This window comes from Hemiscyllium ocellatum, chromosome 13 (genome assembly GCF_020745735.1).
Source record: "Hemiscyllium ocellatum isolate sHemOce1 chromosome 13, sHemOce1.pat.X.cur, whole genome shotgun sequence".
In the NCBI taxonomy this organism is placed as follows: domain Eukaryota; kingdom Metazoa; phylum Chordata; class Chondrichthyes; order Orectolobiformes; family Hemiscylliidae; genus Hemiscyllium; species Hemiscyllium ocellatum.
The window spans coordinates 65,261,764-65,276,970 of record NC_083413.1 but is presented as its reverse complement, the minus strand read 5'-3'; the positions used below and the strand labels follow the sequence as shown (position 1 = coordinate 65,276,970).

General features: G+C 38.6%; 1 protein-coding gene across 4 annotated transcripts in view; it reads right to left on the bottom strand.

Moving 5' to 3' along the window:
- Positions 1 to 2,064: 2,064 nt before the first annotated feature.
- efhd1 (EF-hand domain family, member D1) overlaps positions 2,065 to 15,207 on the bottom strand; it is a 119,710-nt gene continuing 106,567 nt past the window's right edge. For 3 of the 4 annotated variants that reach the window (XM_060834259.1, XM_060834262.1, XM_060834263.1), the window contains exons 3-4: positions 6,484 to 6,618; positions 2,065 to 4,913 (exon numbers count right to left, since the gene is read on the bottom strand). In XM_060834259.1, coding sequence (XP_060690242.1) covers positions 4,782 to 4,913; positions 6,484 to 6,618 — 267 coding nt within the window. In that variant the 3' untranslated portion in view covers positions 2,065 to 4,781. The remainder of the gene's footprint in view (positions 4,914 to 6,483; positions 6,619 to 15,207) is intronic. The other variant, XM_060834261.1, reaches the window with a different exon arrangement.

The following is a 15,207-nucleotide window of genomic DNA, read 5'->3' as shown; positions in this document are numbered from 1 at the left end:
TTAGTGGGAAAGGGATTCCATTCTTTGAGTGGGGGGCAGAGGCTATTGTCTTATTGTATACATTCCACACTAAATAGGCAGAGTACCTTTAAGACAGTGAGATGATATATAGAGTCATAGAGACGGAAACAGAATGGAAACAGACCCTTCAGTCCAACTCATCCATGCCAACCAGATATTGTAGTTCCATTTGCCAGCATTCCATTTCCATTTACCCTTCCTAATCATATACCACCCAGATGCCTTTTAAATGTTGTAATTGTACCAGCCTTCACCCTTCCTCTGGCAGCTCATTCCATACACACACCATTTCTTGTGTGAAAAGGTTGCCCTTCAGGTGCCTTTTATATCTTTCCCCTCTCACCCTAAACCTATGCCCTCTAGTTCTGCACTCCTCCAACCCAGGGAAAAGACCTTTTCTATTTACCCTATCCATGCACCTCATGATTTTATAAACCTCTATAAAGTCACCCCTCTGCCTCCGAACCTTCAGGGAAAATGTCTCCATCACAATATGCGATGTTCTGGTATAAAGGTCCTCATCTTATCTTTGCCATCTGTCCAGTGCTTTACGGTCAATATGGCTGTAACATCAGTCAGCAGAGTACCCAAACTGTGTGCAAGTCTGAGATTGTATAACATTTAAATACTTAGTGTTGTTATTAGGCTTCAAAACAGCTGACTAAAGAAGAACCCAGTCTTCGTGTTATGTGTTATAGGGTTAAAATACAGGGAAACACTCAGACCAGATCATAATGGCAGTGAAGTTTGACCCAAGAAATCACGTTAGAGGTATTTGATGAAGACAATGATTATCATAACTGTTGGAAGGTTAACAACAGCCCAGCTTCACCTTTGTTAGGGAAGGCCATAACTGGACCTTCCTCAAGATTAAAGGCTCTGGGGGTGGAAATATCATTGTCCACTTGAATGGCTATGAGCTATTGGCCAATCAGATGCTGATAATTTTGGATTACAGTCTGTTCTGGTAGTTCCATTCCCATGTGATCCTGTATTAAGCATATTGTGTAATAAAAGCACCACTGGATGTAAGTTTGCTCGCTGTAAGCAAACGTACACTCAGAACCTCAACCTGAGCTACAAATCTTCTCAAAAATGTCTAATAACAACACCATTTAAACCAATGGGGCTGGAATCACATTATAGCTAATACAGGTTAGGAAAGTTTGTGTTCTACAAATAATGGTCTAAATCCTTCTATTCGCATTGAAGAATCGTGCATTATAGCAGAACGACTGTATCTTCAAGACTGTAGCCACATTGCAACTCCTCACTATGAAGTACAGGTTGCTTTTTTGTACAGGCTAGCTTTAACTCTTGCTAACATATCAGGATTTGGAGCCTGTGAAGTTTGCAGACACTGAGTTGGTGTTGGCTGGATGCTGAGAACATGTTAATTATCAAGTAGCAGTAAGTTGGCATGATGCCTGCATCAGAAGCAACTGGTACAGGTAATTGTGCATTGTGTTCAGTGTCCCATTTTCAAAGGCTGATGAATTTGACCTCGTCAGGGTCAAAGGTCCAACAGGATATGACTGAATGGATACCTGCAAGGTTGACATTGTGCTTACAATGTTGAGAAGTAAGCTTGACTAAACTATTTACTATAATTACATTTCTGGACTTAATAACTGTACTTTCATGTCCTAGAACTGGAGCAATCTGTTCTACAGAATCAAATACAATTGTCAGATGTGAATTGGATTTGTAGTTTAGCATCATGAATTCAGCAGCTGAAAAATATGTTGCTGGAAAAGCGCAGCAAATCAGGCAGCATCCAAGGAGCAGGAGAATCGACGTTTCGGGTCTAAGCCCTTCTTCAGGAATCATTCCTGAATCACTCTAGTCCCATTCCTGAAGAAGGGCTTAAGTCTGAAACGTCGATTCTCCTGCTCTTTGGATGCTGCCTGACCTGCTGTGCTTTTCCAGCAACACATTTTTCAGCTCTGATCTCCAGCATCTGCAGTCCTCACTTTCTCCTCATGAGTTCAGCAGACATGAATGTGCGAACATGCAGAAAATAAGTTCACATTCACAATGGAAGATCATTAGTATCTTTTATTATTTCAAAAATATGATTTTAAATAGCATTAACACAGCAGGTATATTATATCATTTAAAAAATTGTGAAACTCAGATTTCGTAAAGGATGGCTCCTGCCCAAAATAATTCCCAAATTAAAGCATTAACATTTCCAGCATATTTAATAGCAATGCTTTAATGTTTAAAATTTCTGCTTCTAGACTCCTGCTTTTAAATATACAACATTTTTCTGCATCACATCCAGATAAAACTGGCTTTATCTTTTCTGATTTTATTCCATTTAATTTCAGCTGACCACCAGGTGACCTGGACTGTTAATAATTTATCCCCATCTTCCCATGCTTTGTGAAAATGTTATAGCAACCCTTAATGGTGACATTCTTAAAAAAAACACAGCTTGCTAGGGGCATGATTTTATCACATGACTAGCAGATGCACATTACCATAAGAGTTATTATTGCAAAAGAGCAATAATTCAGGATTCATTCAAGTGGACAAATATTGCAGACATTTGAGTCATGGAGGAAGAGTTGTAACAAAGCTCGGAAGAAATCATCCTTTAAAATGCAAACCGTCAAGTCAATCCATTTTTAAAAGTTTGCTTATAAACATTAGGTAAATTGCGTTAAATACTTGCATGTTGCATGTTTTACTTCACCTATAGAATTCAAATATTTTAACATTACTATCATAAAATCACTACAGTCACCTTTGCCTTCCTCACAAATATACCCCTGTGTCCCCAGTCTTATATAATCATTTAGTCATTTCATATCAGTGCTAAATCAGGGTCCCTGTAATCATTGTGCTTGCTACCTAATAGAAGCCTCAGGTGTACTGTTAAAATTGGTACCTTATATACCCTGGTAAAACAACGTCAGTGTTTTCCCTCTCATTTCTTTCCACTAACTAACTTTCCATCCCTAACACAAAATAAGTAATTGACACATGGTTGGAGAAAAAAATCATTTCAGTATGTCAACCAAACTTGAGGTTTACAATTCCTTTTGTTCACCATTTGTGGACTGTAAGATTGAGGCAACACAGGGTCTGTAGACTGCAACATTTTGAGGTTCTTTTGGACAATATAGCATCTATTGAAAACATAATGGCAACAAGGCCAGATATGAAATGATTTCATTCATAACCAAACTCATTCATAATTTACATAATTTAGGAATGCCATTCAACATGTTTTCCTTTTGGATTATATTTATTTTGGTGAAGTTTTATGAGACATTAACAAGTCCATCTTCAAATAAGAAATGAAAAATTCTCATGGGATCCTAGGCTAACATCACATTGATTAGGGGGACACATATTAGCCAAAATATTCATTAGAATGTTCTTGGTTAGATGGCCAAAAGGGTGGGAAGTGATTGCAACATAAATGTTTTCTGCTCCAAAATGGTTCCTGTCCAAGAAACTCCACAAAGCATACACATGAGGTGACAATCATGTTTAAAAAAGGACTACAGAAAATGTTGAATCTTTTTGTTCCAGCAAATAATTAACTGGACAGTCAAAACACAGACCAACCAGTAATTTATCAGATGATCATATTGTTAAAAACAAGTGATACTTTATTGTAATGGAATGAAATTAGGGCATTTTTGACCTGAGCCCTGCCACAGTGTTTAATATTCACATCTCCTTCATTTGCCAAGCCAAGCAGCACCCATCACTCTCTAAGAGAGCAGTCAGAAAAATAACCAGCTTTCAAGTTATTTTAACAATCTTCTAAAAATCATAAAAAGTAGGTTGTCCTAATGCCTGGCAAAGTCCTTCCTGTTTTTCAAACCTATCAGACTCGGCCATTCTCTGACCACTCCATCGGCTGGAGAATTACTGTGGGCAAACATGAACAAGACTCTAAATCTCGGTGCTTTGTGCCATGAAAAGTTAATACACATACCCTGCTATTTCACAAAGTTTCCCTTATTTGTACAATTAAAATTCAACATATATTTAGAAAATGTACAATTTGTGACCAACACATTACTCATTTACAACTATTATCAAAACTTAGCTAAAATGTTTAGTTACAGAGACTTAATTCAATATTGATACAATATTAACATTTTGAACTTATTATCCACACAATTTTAAGCATCTATTCTTTTATAGTTTTGCAGATTAATTTGTTAAAATCATTATTGGTCTTTGGATTAAATACTTGTTTAAGATAAAAAGCAGTTTTCATGAATACCGTTGAAAAAAGTCATGTTCTGCATCTATGGTCTAAAATTGTGCCCAAATGAACTACAGATTATATATACGTATACCTTATATATATAAAAATAAGACTACAGAAGATAAATTCAAAAATACTTCAAATGGTGTACAATTTAATGCAGCATTTCTAAGAGGCATTAAATTCTACAAAAGCACAGTCCTGAGCCATTAATTTTGAACAGTATGAATAGGGACAGAAGTGATTATGATCATCCTCTGAATTGTTAAGCAAACTACTCTAAACCAGAAATGATTACTTTTGTTGTGCCAATAATGCATTTGCAATTTAGAGGCTTTATGTATGGAGTCAAATCAGTTAGACAACTAAAAGGTTACAAGTCTAGAACTTTAGGCTAAATTCAAACAAAATGGCAACCGAGAAACAGTATTTAGTGCAAGTTTTAGTTATCCAACTGTTAGTATTCAGTTCTGTGTTTTACAAATCTGTACAAGTAGTTGTGCTGGGTAAAACACAGGAAATTCTACATAAATGCGGCCTTCAGTTCTTTAAAGGCTGCTCTTCGTTGCTTCCTGTCCTCTTCTATACGCTTGCGCCGCTCATTCTCGGCTTTGATTTCAGCTTCAAACCTGCTGCCAGTTGTCAGAGCCTGAGCCTAGAAACAAGTGCAAATTAATTTAGGCAATTGGATTTTGTGAATTACTTGAAACAATTGCATGCCCCTTCCTCTCCCTGAAGAACTGAATTACCCTCCAACTACAGGAAAGGCATCGACTGGCATAACTGCCAGCCTTACTGCAGTCAGTGGTCAATCAGTGCCTACTTCATTATTCACGATATCACCAGAGATTGTCATTTGTGATCTGGATGAAAGGGAAACTTTCTGCAATAACTGTAAGTCTTGTGGCTCAATTGCCCAAACAGCAGCCTCCTTCTCTTTAAGCACCTTCAAGATTGGAATAAAAGCAAAATACTGAGGCTGCAGAAAATCTGAAACAAATAGAGAATGCTAGAAAAACTCAGCAGATCTGGCAGCATCTGTGGAGAGAGAAAGAGAGTTAACATTTTGTGTCCAGTATGATTCTTCTTCAGAACTTTGGAGTTCAAGTTTGAAATATTCAGCCATGATAGCATTTTAAAGTTTTCAACTGATGTGATTTTGGCTAGCCATATTCAAATTAACCGTAATGGGGTTGAAGCTAAAAGGAATAGCATTCCTGCCAACAAGAAAGCTGTTAAAGTAACATTATTCATTGATTTGCTGTTGGATTTGGCCATAAAAATGTTTGATGGCAATTTGAGGTGAACAATGAATGTTCATCTTTCCTGCAATGTCTACATCCCATGGACAAATAGAAATCCCAGGATCGAAACACACCTTCGCATGTGCAAGAAACTCTCAATAAAGACAGAGCGACCTTGCTGAAGTTAAAAGTTCGACCCGCATAAAACATATAACAATTGTCTTGTTCATAACTGTTTAAATGCACAAGATCTGTACACAAGACTGTACATTTGGAATAGTCCACGTAGAAAGTTATTCCTTGGGATGGGGCACTTGACGCTAATACCTTACAATTAAATTCATTCGGTAGCTTCAAATACAGGCTTCATGTAGCAGCCTTCATGATCTCAGATTGCTCTGAAGTGTGTTACAGCCAATTGTATACTTTTAAGTGTAATGCTGATTGTAAAATAGGAAATGCAGCAGCCAATTTTGCACACAAAAAGTTCTCACAAACAACTGATAGTTTGTTTTTTTTATATTGATCGAGAGATCATTTATTGTCAGGACAGGAAAATATCTTGGAAATGTTCACATCCATTCAAGAGAGAATTCAGAGCCTTGGTTTAACATTTTAGCCAAAAGGTGGCACTCAGAGTGCAGCATTCCCTCAAACATGGATTGAAGTGTCAGGCAAATGTTTTTTTGCTACATTCTCGAGTGGCTCTTGAGAACACAATCTTATGTCTCAAAAGCAAGACTGTTATCCACTGAGCACCATTTGGCTTCTGGCTACATTTATGGCAATCCATGACCCTTTCTTCCTATCTTGGAAACATTTTCACTACTGTTAAAATTGGACCTCAGATCAAATTGTTCCAACAGGTCACAAGTTTTAGAAACTCACTTTTCCCAAGAGTCGGCTGCGTTAAAATCAAAATATTCATATACTTTTTTGCCTTGTAAATATTTCAGTCTTGATCCGATAGTTAGTTTTTACCTTTGCCTCAAAGAAATGCTTGGCACCTTGAACCCCCTCGGTTGAGACATCAATTTCTGAAAGCCTGGCGAGAGCCATCAACCCACTGTCTTCCTCCAACTCGCCTGCTGCCGCCTTGTGGAAGATCAGAAGAAACTAAAAGGAAGTACAGGTACACTGAGCAAATTGGTGAACTGTCATCAACTATAACCCTTAGGAAAGCTCCAACAGCAAATCTCAGTGTAAAAATTTCGATGTGCATCTGGGATATAAAGTCATACAGTTATACCCAACATGGAAGCAGATCTTTCGGTCCAACTCATCGACACCAACCAGATATCCCAATCAGACCTAGTCCTATTTGCCAGCATTTCACTCATAACCCTCTAAGCCCTTTCTATTCTTATACCCATTCAGATGCTTTTCAAAACATTGTAATTGTACCCACCTCCATCACTTCCTCTGGCAGCTCGTTCCATATGCGCATCATCTTCTGTGCAAAACAGTTACCTCTCAGGTGCATTTTAAATCTGCTCCATCTCACCTTCAAGCTATGCCCTCTAGTCTTGCCCCACCCTAGGAAAAGACCTTTGCTATTCACCCTATCCATGCCCCTCATGATTTTATAACCTCTATAAGGTCACCCCTCAGCCTCTGATGCTCCGGGGAAAAAGCCTCAGCCTATTCAGCCTCTCACAATAGCTCAAACTCTCCATAATGAATCATGCATTTTTTTAGATTTTAGTTGGAATTCAAGACAATTATCTTCATGAAACAATTTGTGATCTTAGTTCGAAAGAAAACAGCAAAATGATCACAAAAATGTGAAAGCGTCAAATTCTGGGGCTGAATTCTCGCTTGTCAACCAATAGTGGAGTTAAAACAATTCCCAGGTGTGGAAACCCGACCTGGAGGAAAGTGGACCAGAAATTCAGGTTGATGTTCCAGGTGAGTTGATGTTCATGGAGTTGTGGCAGGTGACCCCAGACGCTGCTGCAGGTGGAAGCATAAGACCATAAGACATAGGAGTGGAAGTAAGGCCATTCGGCCCATCGAGTCCACTCCGCCATTCAATCATGGCTGATGAGCATTTCAATTCCACTTACCGGCATTCTCCCTGTAGCCCTTAATTCCTTGTGACATAAAGAATTTATCAATCTCTGCCTTGAAGACATTTAGCGTCCAGGCCTCCACTGCACTCTGCGGCAATGAATTCCACAGGCCCACCACTCTTTGGCTGAAGAAATGTCTCCGCATTTCTGTTCTGAATTGACCCCCTCTAATTCTAAGGCTGTGTCCACGGGTCCTAGTCTCCTTGCCGAACAGAAACAATTTCCTAGCGTCCACCCTTTCCAAGCCATGTACTATCTTGTAAGTTTCTATTAAATCTCCCCTTAATCTTCTAAACTCCAATGAATACAATCCCAGGATCCTCAGCCGTTCCTCATATGTTAGACCTACCATTCCAGGGATCATCCGTGTGAATCTCCGCTGGACACGCTCCAGTGCCAGTATGTCCTTCCTGAGGTGTGGGGACCAAAACTGGACACAGTACTCCAAATGGGGCCTAACCAGAGCTTTATAAAGTCTCAGTAGCACAACGGTGCTTTTATATTCCAACCCTCTTGAGATAAATGACAAAATTGCATTCGCTTTCTTAATCACGGACTCAAACTGCATGTTTACCTTTAGAAAATCCTCGACTAGCACTCCCAGATCCCTTTGTACTTTGGCTTTACGAATTTTCTCACCGTTTAGAAAGTAGTCTATGCTTTTATTCTTTTTTCCAAAGTGCAAGACCTTGCATTTTAGGGATTGGCTTTGGGGCTCTAGCACTTCATTGAATATATGGACAAAGGAATAAAACAAAAAGCCAGCTCTCCAGCCCTTACCTCCTCACCTGCCACCAATTTCCAGGGCATCCCTCCACCCACACTCCTGCATAAGTCACATCATGCTCCACCCCCTTACTCTTCTTACCAGTCTATGCTCCTCCAGTTATCCCCATTGGCCGTTCAAAGTCCTATGCCCTTGACCCATCCTTAAGGCCTTTTACTTACCTAATGCCAAACTATTTCATCCAACCACACTTCCCTTCTGTCTTACACCTATTATGCCAAGTCACCCAGTACCCAGAAAAGTAGACTTTAGGATCCATGCCAAGATCAAATAAAGTTCTAAAGTGACTACTGATGAATTCAGTGTTTTAAGAAATATCACTTATTGATTTTTTAAAATGTTGCATGGAACATCCATAAATCACTTAGAAAGAACAAGCGCAGGAATTCATAGTCCCAGTTTAATTTTTTATAATCACCTCAAGCTCTCAAACTGTGAACTGGCAGGCATTCACTGTGATAATGAAAAGTTGAGAAATCAATTCAGCACTGATCATGTAATGATAATGCTCTGGCTTAATGTCAGCAGTGTGAAATAGCAAGCAATGATTTTTTTTAAACTTACAGAAGTGGGAATTTGAAATTGAGGTCTCCCTCCCCTACTTTACACTTTTTTCTAAGTTTGAGAGTCACTCTGTCTGTGCAAAAAATTTGGGTTTGCGAGTTACCATACCCCCTCAGTTAAAATTTACGAAACAAAATTTTAGCTAAAACGAGTATGAACTCTACTTATGCACAACTTTTCTTTAAAGATGTTGAAATTCTCTGATCACTTCATAACTAATGTTGCCAGATTGGAGACTGTTCCCACTAACCACATTCCCAAAAGTAGCATAAAAGAAGCCGAATAAGTATCTTTCTTCTTCTGCACAAAACAGACAGTTATCCTTGAATAGTTAGGTTTGTAATAGACTGAGTTTGACTTCAAAGGCAAGTTGCTAGAATGTATGAAGTATTTGGATGTTTTGGCCAAAAGTTGGATATCAACAAAATTGACCCTTATTTAGGTATATATAGTAATTTCTGTGATTTTATCTAAATTAGTTCTCTCTTGGCACATGATGTTGAATAAAAACAGGCAGAATTGTGGTCTGCCTTCATTCATTGTCCTCTTGGTAAAATACTGGATTTAGTTTCCAGCCTGTTGACTACATTGAAATTCCATGCTATGCCCTTGTAGTCTTTCATTAGCAAAAGAAAGCCTTTGAGGCTATTAGGTAACTTTTCTCTCCCCCAAAATCCCCAAGCAGCATGAACAATGGGCATATAAAAATATATGGACATGGTCCCAGTCAGTTGATTGGTCACATGGTGGTCAGAGTCATGCCACAGCCTTGTTTGTTGAGAGTAATGCATGATCTCCATTTGGAAATTACCATAAAACAAGAAAAATAAAATCAGGAGATCAGTGAGTGTGGGGAACCCCATTCCCGCCTGAAAATACATATCAACTTTCCACCACTCCATGGTGCTGCATGCTCTGGTATCCCCAAGAACGATTCTTGATCAATCAATTGCTTAGGATTATGGCTTTGTGCTGGGTATTGGAGGGACAGTCAGGAGATAAATGAAGTATTGTCATGTGAAATGTAGAGAATACAACAACCAATTTATGTACAGCAAGATCCCAAAAACAGCACTATACTATTATGTTGATTCAGGGATAAATATTGAGGAACACCAAAGTTCTTCTTTATATAGTGCATTGCTTTTCTTTTTGATCTGGGAGAGCAGTCAGCTTTAACATGTGAAATCTTCCCAGATATTGATGGACATGGGCATTGATAAGAAAATTGTAGAAGATCAGAAGTGAGGGATTTCTTGACATTGAGACTTAAAGGTCTCATTTTCCAACAAAGTGTTGCATGGCAAGATGAGATTCTTGCTGTTGAGTAGTAAGAGATATTCTCATTTACATGCATTAACCTTACCTCATCGATAAGCATGTTTCCTATTCACCCACATGCAATATACAAACTAGAAGATGACAATTTCCAACATGGAAGACAGAGAGATGTTAACTTGGGTGACACCAGCTCACTGTTTGCTTTTCCAGGCTCCATCTCTGGATACCAATCCTCAAACTCATGATATACGTCATGGTAGCTATCCGCTTGTAGTCTCCATTCATAGACATTGGCAATGAGACATTCACCAGCCTCACTGCACCTACATGGCATTCCTCCTATTCACATATAATACAGTTCTGCACTTCCATGCTGTGCCTTAGTGTACCAGCACTTTTCATTGCAATGCTGCTGCCATGATACTTTGTGCACAACAACAAACACACAATTTAAGGATTGGACTGGGTGTATCTTATGGGTCTTGCCTTGCTCTTTTCATACTCTATTTTGCTGCTTACAGCATCTTTGGCTTACCTTATCATGCCTTCTGTTTTGTTCTTTGACCCCTCAGCCAGAACCTAAAAGCTCACAATCGCTCTGTTTTGCCCTTTTGTGCTTCTCCTAAGGCAGGCAGTTGTCATAGTTAAGATTAAAGTGGTGCTGGAAATGCACAGCAGGTCAGGCAGCATCCGAGAAGCAGGAAAATCAATGTTTCGGGCAGGAGCCCTTCATCAGGAATAGTTGTCATAGTTGTCAGCACCTTGCAATGTCAATCTCACAACTGCATAATGCGCCAGTGGAACATACAATAAAACACAATGTGCATCAATTAAATGGCCATGTCTCAAAGTCTGACAGGAACAGCCCTCAGTCAAGGGTCCCACAGTCAGCCAAGGGCAGCCTGACATGGTCCCAGTCAGTTGATTGGTCACATGGTGGTCAGAGTCATGATCCTCTACTCATATGGAGTGAGGAATAGAAAACAGAAATTGAAATGAAAAGCCACAACATCAATCAAACTAGTTATTTTATGAACTGGATTTTGGGGTATGATTTCGTTTTTATTTGAAAATGTATCCATCTGACATTTATGATATTCCCAGACAGATTAACTAATTTGGAAAAAAGATCTTTATACTTGGTCACCTGTCCAAAGTTATAAATCCTGCAAAAGATCTAATCATTATTTGAGAGATCAATGTAAAGAATGGTCTGTTAATATCTCAGTTCCTTCTAACTGGCTTCGGATTGCCAATTACAACCACTTTCCTGTGAAATCTAAAGGCAGCCACCAAAGTCTTGTTAGAACTCAAAGAGGTGGTGAGCAGAAACACCACAGAATGAGGAAGCAATGAGAAGAGGTAAAATAATCAGCAGCATATGACTACAAAAAAGATTTTTTTTTTCCAAACTGACTGTATGCCTGACTATTTATAAAGCATATCAAGACTGGATGTTTGTCAGCCTCTTTTTCCTCATCCCCAACTCCACTGAGGCAAAATCTGCAATAAAAGACAAACCAGAAAACCACTGTATAATCATCTCCATAAAATGAATGAACTGTGACCACTGTCGAATGCTTGGCTGCTTGGTTGCTCGAGCATGATCATCTGTGCTCAGGACTTGGTCCAAATTACATCAATTAATGGCCATTGATACCTAATGCAATCTATCATATTAGAGCACAATAATGTTCTCAATTATTTCTGGCAGGATCTCTTCACTCCAAAGTTTTATTTTCTGTTAAATCCATTTTGTTCCACAAACTGAGCAGAAAAACCTTTTTATTAAAAAGGTTTCTGTTGGTGGCACTATAACATTTTTGGGATCCACCTGAAGAATATATGACTGGTACAAATGTGAAAACTGCTGAACTAAGCCAAAGTGAAAATACTACACCCTTCAGTTACTAAATGTAAATTCTGCATGAAGTACATCAAGTTATTTTGAAGTAATTACTAATTACTTGTAGACGGTCCAAAACAAGTCAATCCTGGAGTGAATCATGTTAAATTAAATCCTAACAAGTCATAGGAATATTATAAACTTTGTTCCAAAAGCTATTCTCCAAGTGTGCCGTTTTAAGTAAGAATGTACAGCTGTTTTCTTATACACACAAAACATTATTGTTCCTCAGTTTTGCCAAGGTCAGGTCATTGTACATGGTGACAAGGTTGCATATTTACCAGAATTATTTTTCTGTGTATTTCTTGAACAAAGTTAAAACTTTTTCTTGCCACACAATTGCTATGTCTGTTTCAATATAACAGAAAGAATTGTACATTTTTTAATCAAGTCATAAGAATATCCCTTCCATATCCTGGAATCACATTCACCACTCTAAGAATGATGATGAAGTGTACTTTCATGTCATGTTGGATTCTCCAAGAACTGCAATGAACTTATCTTTGAACAAGAAAAGTCATTAACTATTTTCCTGCCATGCCAGTTTTCTCAGACATTTGAGAAAGCGTCTTTTTAACAGTCAAGATATATATCTCTGTACAGAATGGAGCAGGCTCAAGTTTTTAATACACACAGCAGCTTCTGGACAATTCACTGGGGCCTAGACACCACCGCAAATTTAATCACTGACAGCTTTCCTGCCAGCCCATCTTGACCTGACCTACCTGCCCATGTTCCTTCCCACCGATCTGCTCCACTCTCCCCACTGACCTATCGCAATTACTTCCCATCTGCATTAACCTATCACCTTTCCACTTACCTTACACCAGCCCCACACCCCCACCCCACCCCCTTCATTTATCTCTCAGTCCCCTTCCCCCTCCACATTCCTGATGAAAGGCTATTGCCCAAATGTCGACTCGGATGTTGCGTGATCTGCTGTACTTTTCCAGCGCCACACTTTTTGAATCTGGCTCTCCACCATCTGCAATTCTCACTTTCTCCAAAGCCAATCTATTAGTAGCATTTCTTACATTCTTAAACTGATTTTGCGAGAAAATTACATTCAGAAAATTAAAGTACTACATGCGCATATCATAGATAAATAACGGTTTTCCCATGGGTCATAAGGAGCAAGAAAGCACTTCCAGGTCCTTTTTAAAAGTTGTTTCATCTTCTACTGTGTTGGGACAGATTCAGCCATCAGAACAGATAACAGCATACAGGTTTCTTATGGTTCATACCTTCCTGCAAGGCAACAGTTGGAGAGCACTTTGTTACACTTCAATGAGGCACTGAAGTGCAAAGCATGGTTTTCCTCCATCCTATTTAAGTTGACAGGCTAAGGGTCAACTTGTACTCTATTTTTACTACTTTTGATGCTCCAAGCTGTTTGCAGAGAGGTGGATATCATCACAAAGACCTGAGACATCAGTTGTGACAAATGTCTCAAATTGTGCAAAATGCTATTCAAAACCTATTCTAGAATATAACTCTTTGTCAATGCCCTTGGGATTCTGCACCGTGAGCAGGACCTGCTCCCTTTGATAGGTACTCTATAGCACTGTCCCTGACTTTGACACACGCCATCACTGTTGCGTGTGATGTAGACATTACAGATGCTTTGGTTGCAAACTTCCAAAATTTCCTAGATTCTGGACAGACACCAGTAAATTGAAAAAAAACACACAAATGTAAGGCCCCTCCTCAAAAACAAAAGAAACAGAAAAGGAAACCATACACTAATTAGTCTAACATCAGTCATTGGGAAATGATATAGTCCTCTATTGTGGAAGCCATGGCAGGATATTTAGAAAATCATAGGACACTCAGACAGTCAACATTATTTTAAGAAAGGAAAGTCATGATTCATAAACTTATTTAAGCTCAACAAGGAGGATGGATGGATTAGTGAAACCAGGAGTTGAAGCGTACTTGGATTTCCAAAAGGTTATTCAATAAAGGTGCACATTAAGAAAGTTGCTGCATAAGGTAAGAGCTCCTGTAATAACTTGGATCTAGTGTTAATTAAATCTATGAGAGGTAGAGATTCAGGTCAAAATTTAGTCATTTCCATTTGGTAAACTAACTAGAAAGATGCCATAAGGTTCACTGCTGGGGCTTCAACTATTTACAATTGATGTTAATGACTTAGATGAAGGGGCAGAGTGTAATGTCTCTAAATTTGCTGATATGAAAAAAAGGGAGGACAAGTTCAATAGCATACAAAGGTCCAAATTTCGGCTGTTGTGGAGTGCAGCTCAACTCAGGAAATTTCATGACCCACCTGATATATGTTGGTGTAAAAACGTACTCCAAGTTCTGGAGTCAAGTTGGCTCTCATCCTTAATGACCACCCTTCCACTGTCCTTTATACACAGCATGCAAAGACAGAGCCAATTCATGTCCACTGGTCATACCTCCAGGATACTTCAAAACTCCTATGCCAACTCCAAAGCCTCATTCCTCAGTACTCATATGGATAGATCTTAGTAGTCAGATGGAGATGATATAAACAAATTTTTTTAAAAAACTAATAAAACCACAGGTTCCTACTAACCCATCTTCCTTATTATATCTTCAAAGAGTTTTGAGAAATATATTAATCATGATTTTCCTTTGTTAAATCAATGTTGATTCTACCTGACTGTATTATGATTTTCTAAATATTCTGCCATGACTTCCTCAAGACAGGATTGTAGCATTTCACAATGACTGATGTTATACTAATTGGTAATTAGCTTCCTGTTCTGTCTCCTGCTTTTCTTACAGAGGAACATTGCATCTGTTGTCTTTCAATCTACTAGTATCTTTCCAGAATCTAGGAAATTTGGAAGAATGAAACCAATCGATAGACTTGATTGTAAAAAGAAAATCTTGCATTCATGAAAGTGCCAAAACTTTTAAATGACAAGTGGCTAATTACTTATAAAAGCAGACCTCTGGTCATACATTTAAATTTTTGTTTAAGCAGTCAAATTATGAACTCTGAACTCCTCTAAGATAACTCAGTCAAGCACAGTCAATCAATAGCCCTTATGGAAATGTCAAGAAAGAGTTTCACTGAAATTGCATGAACAGATTCTACAACAGCA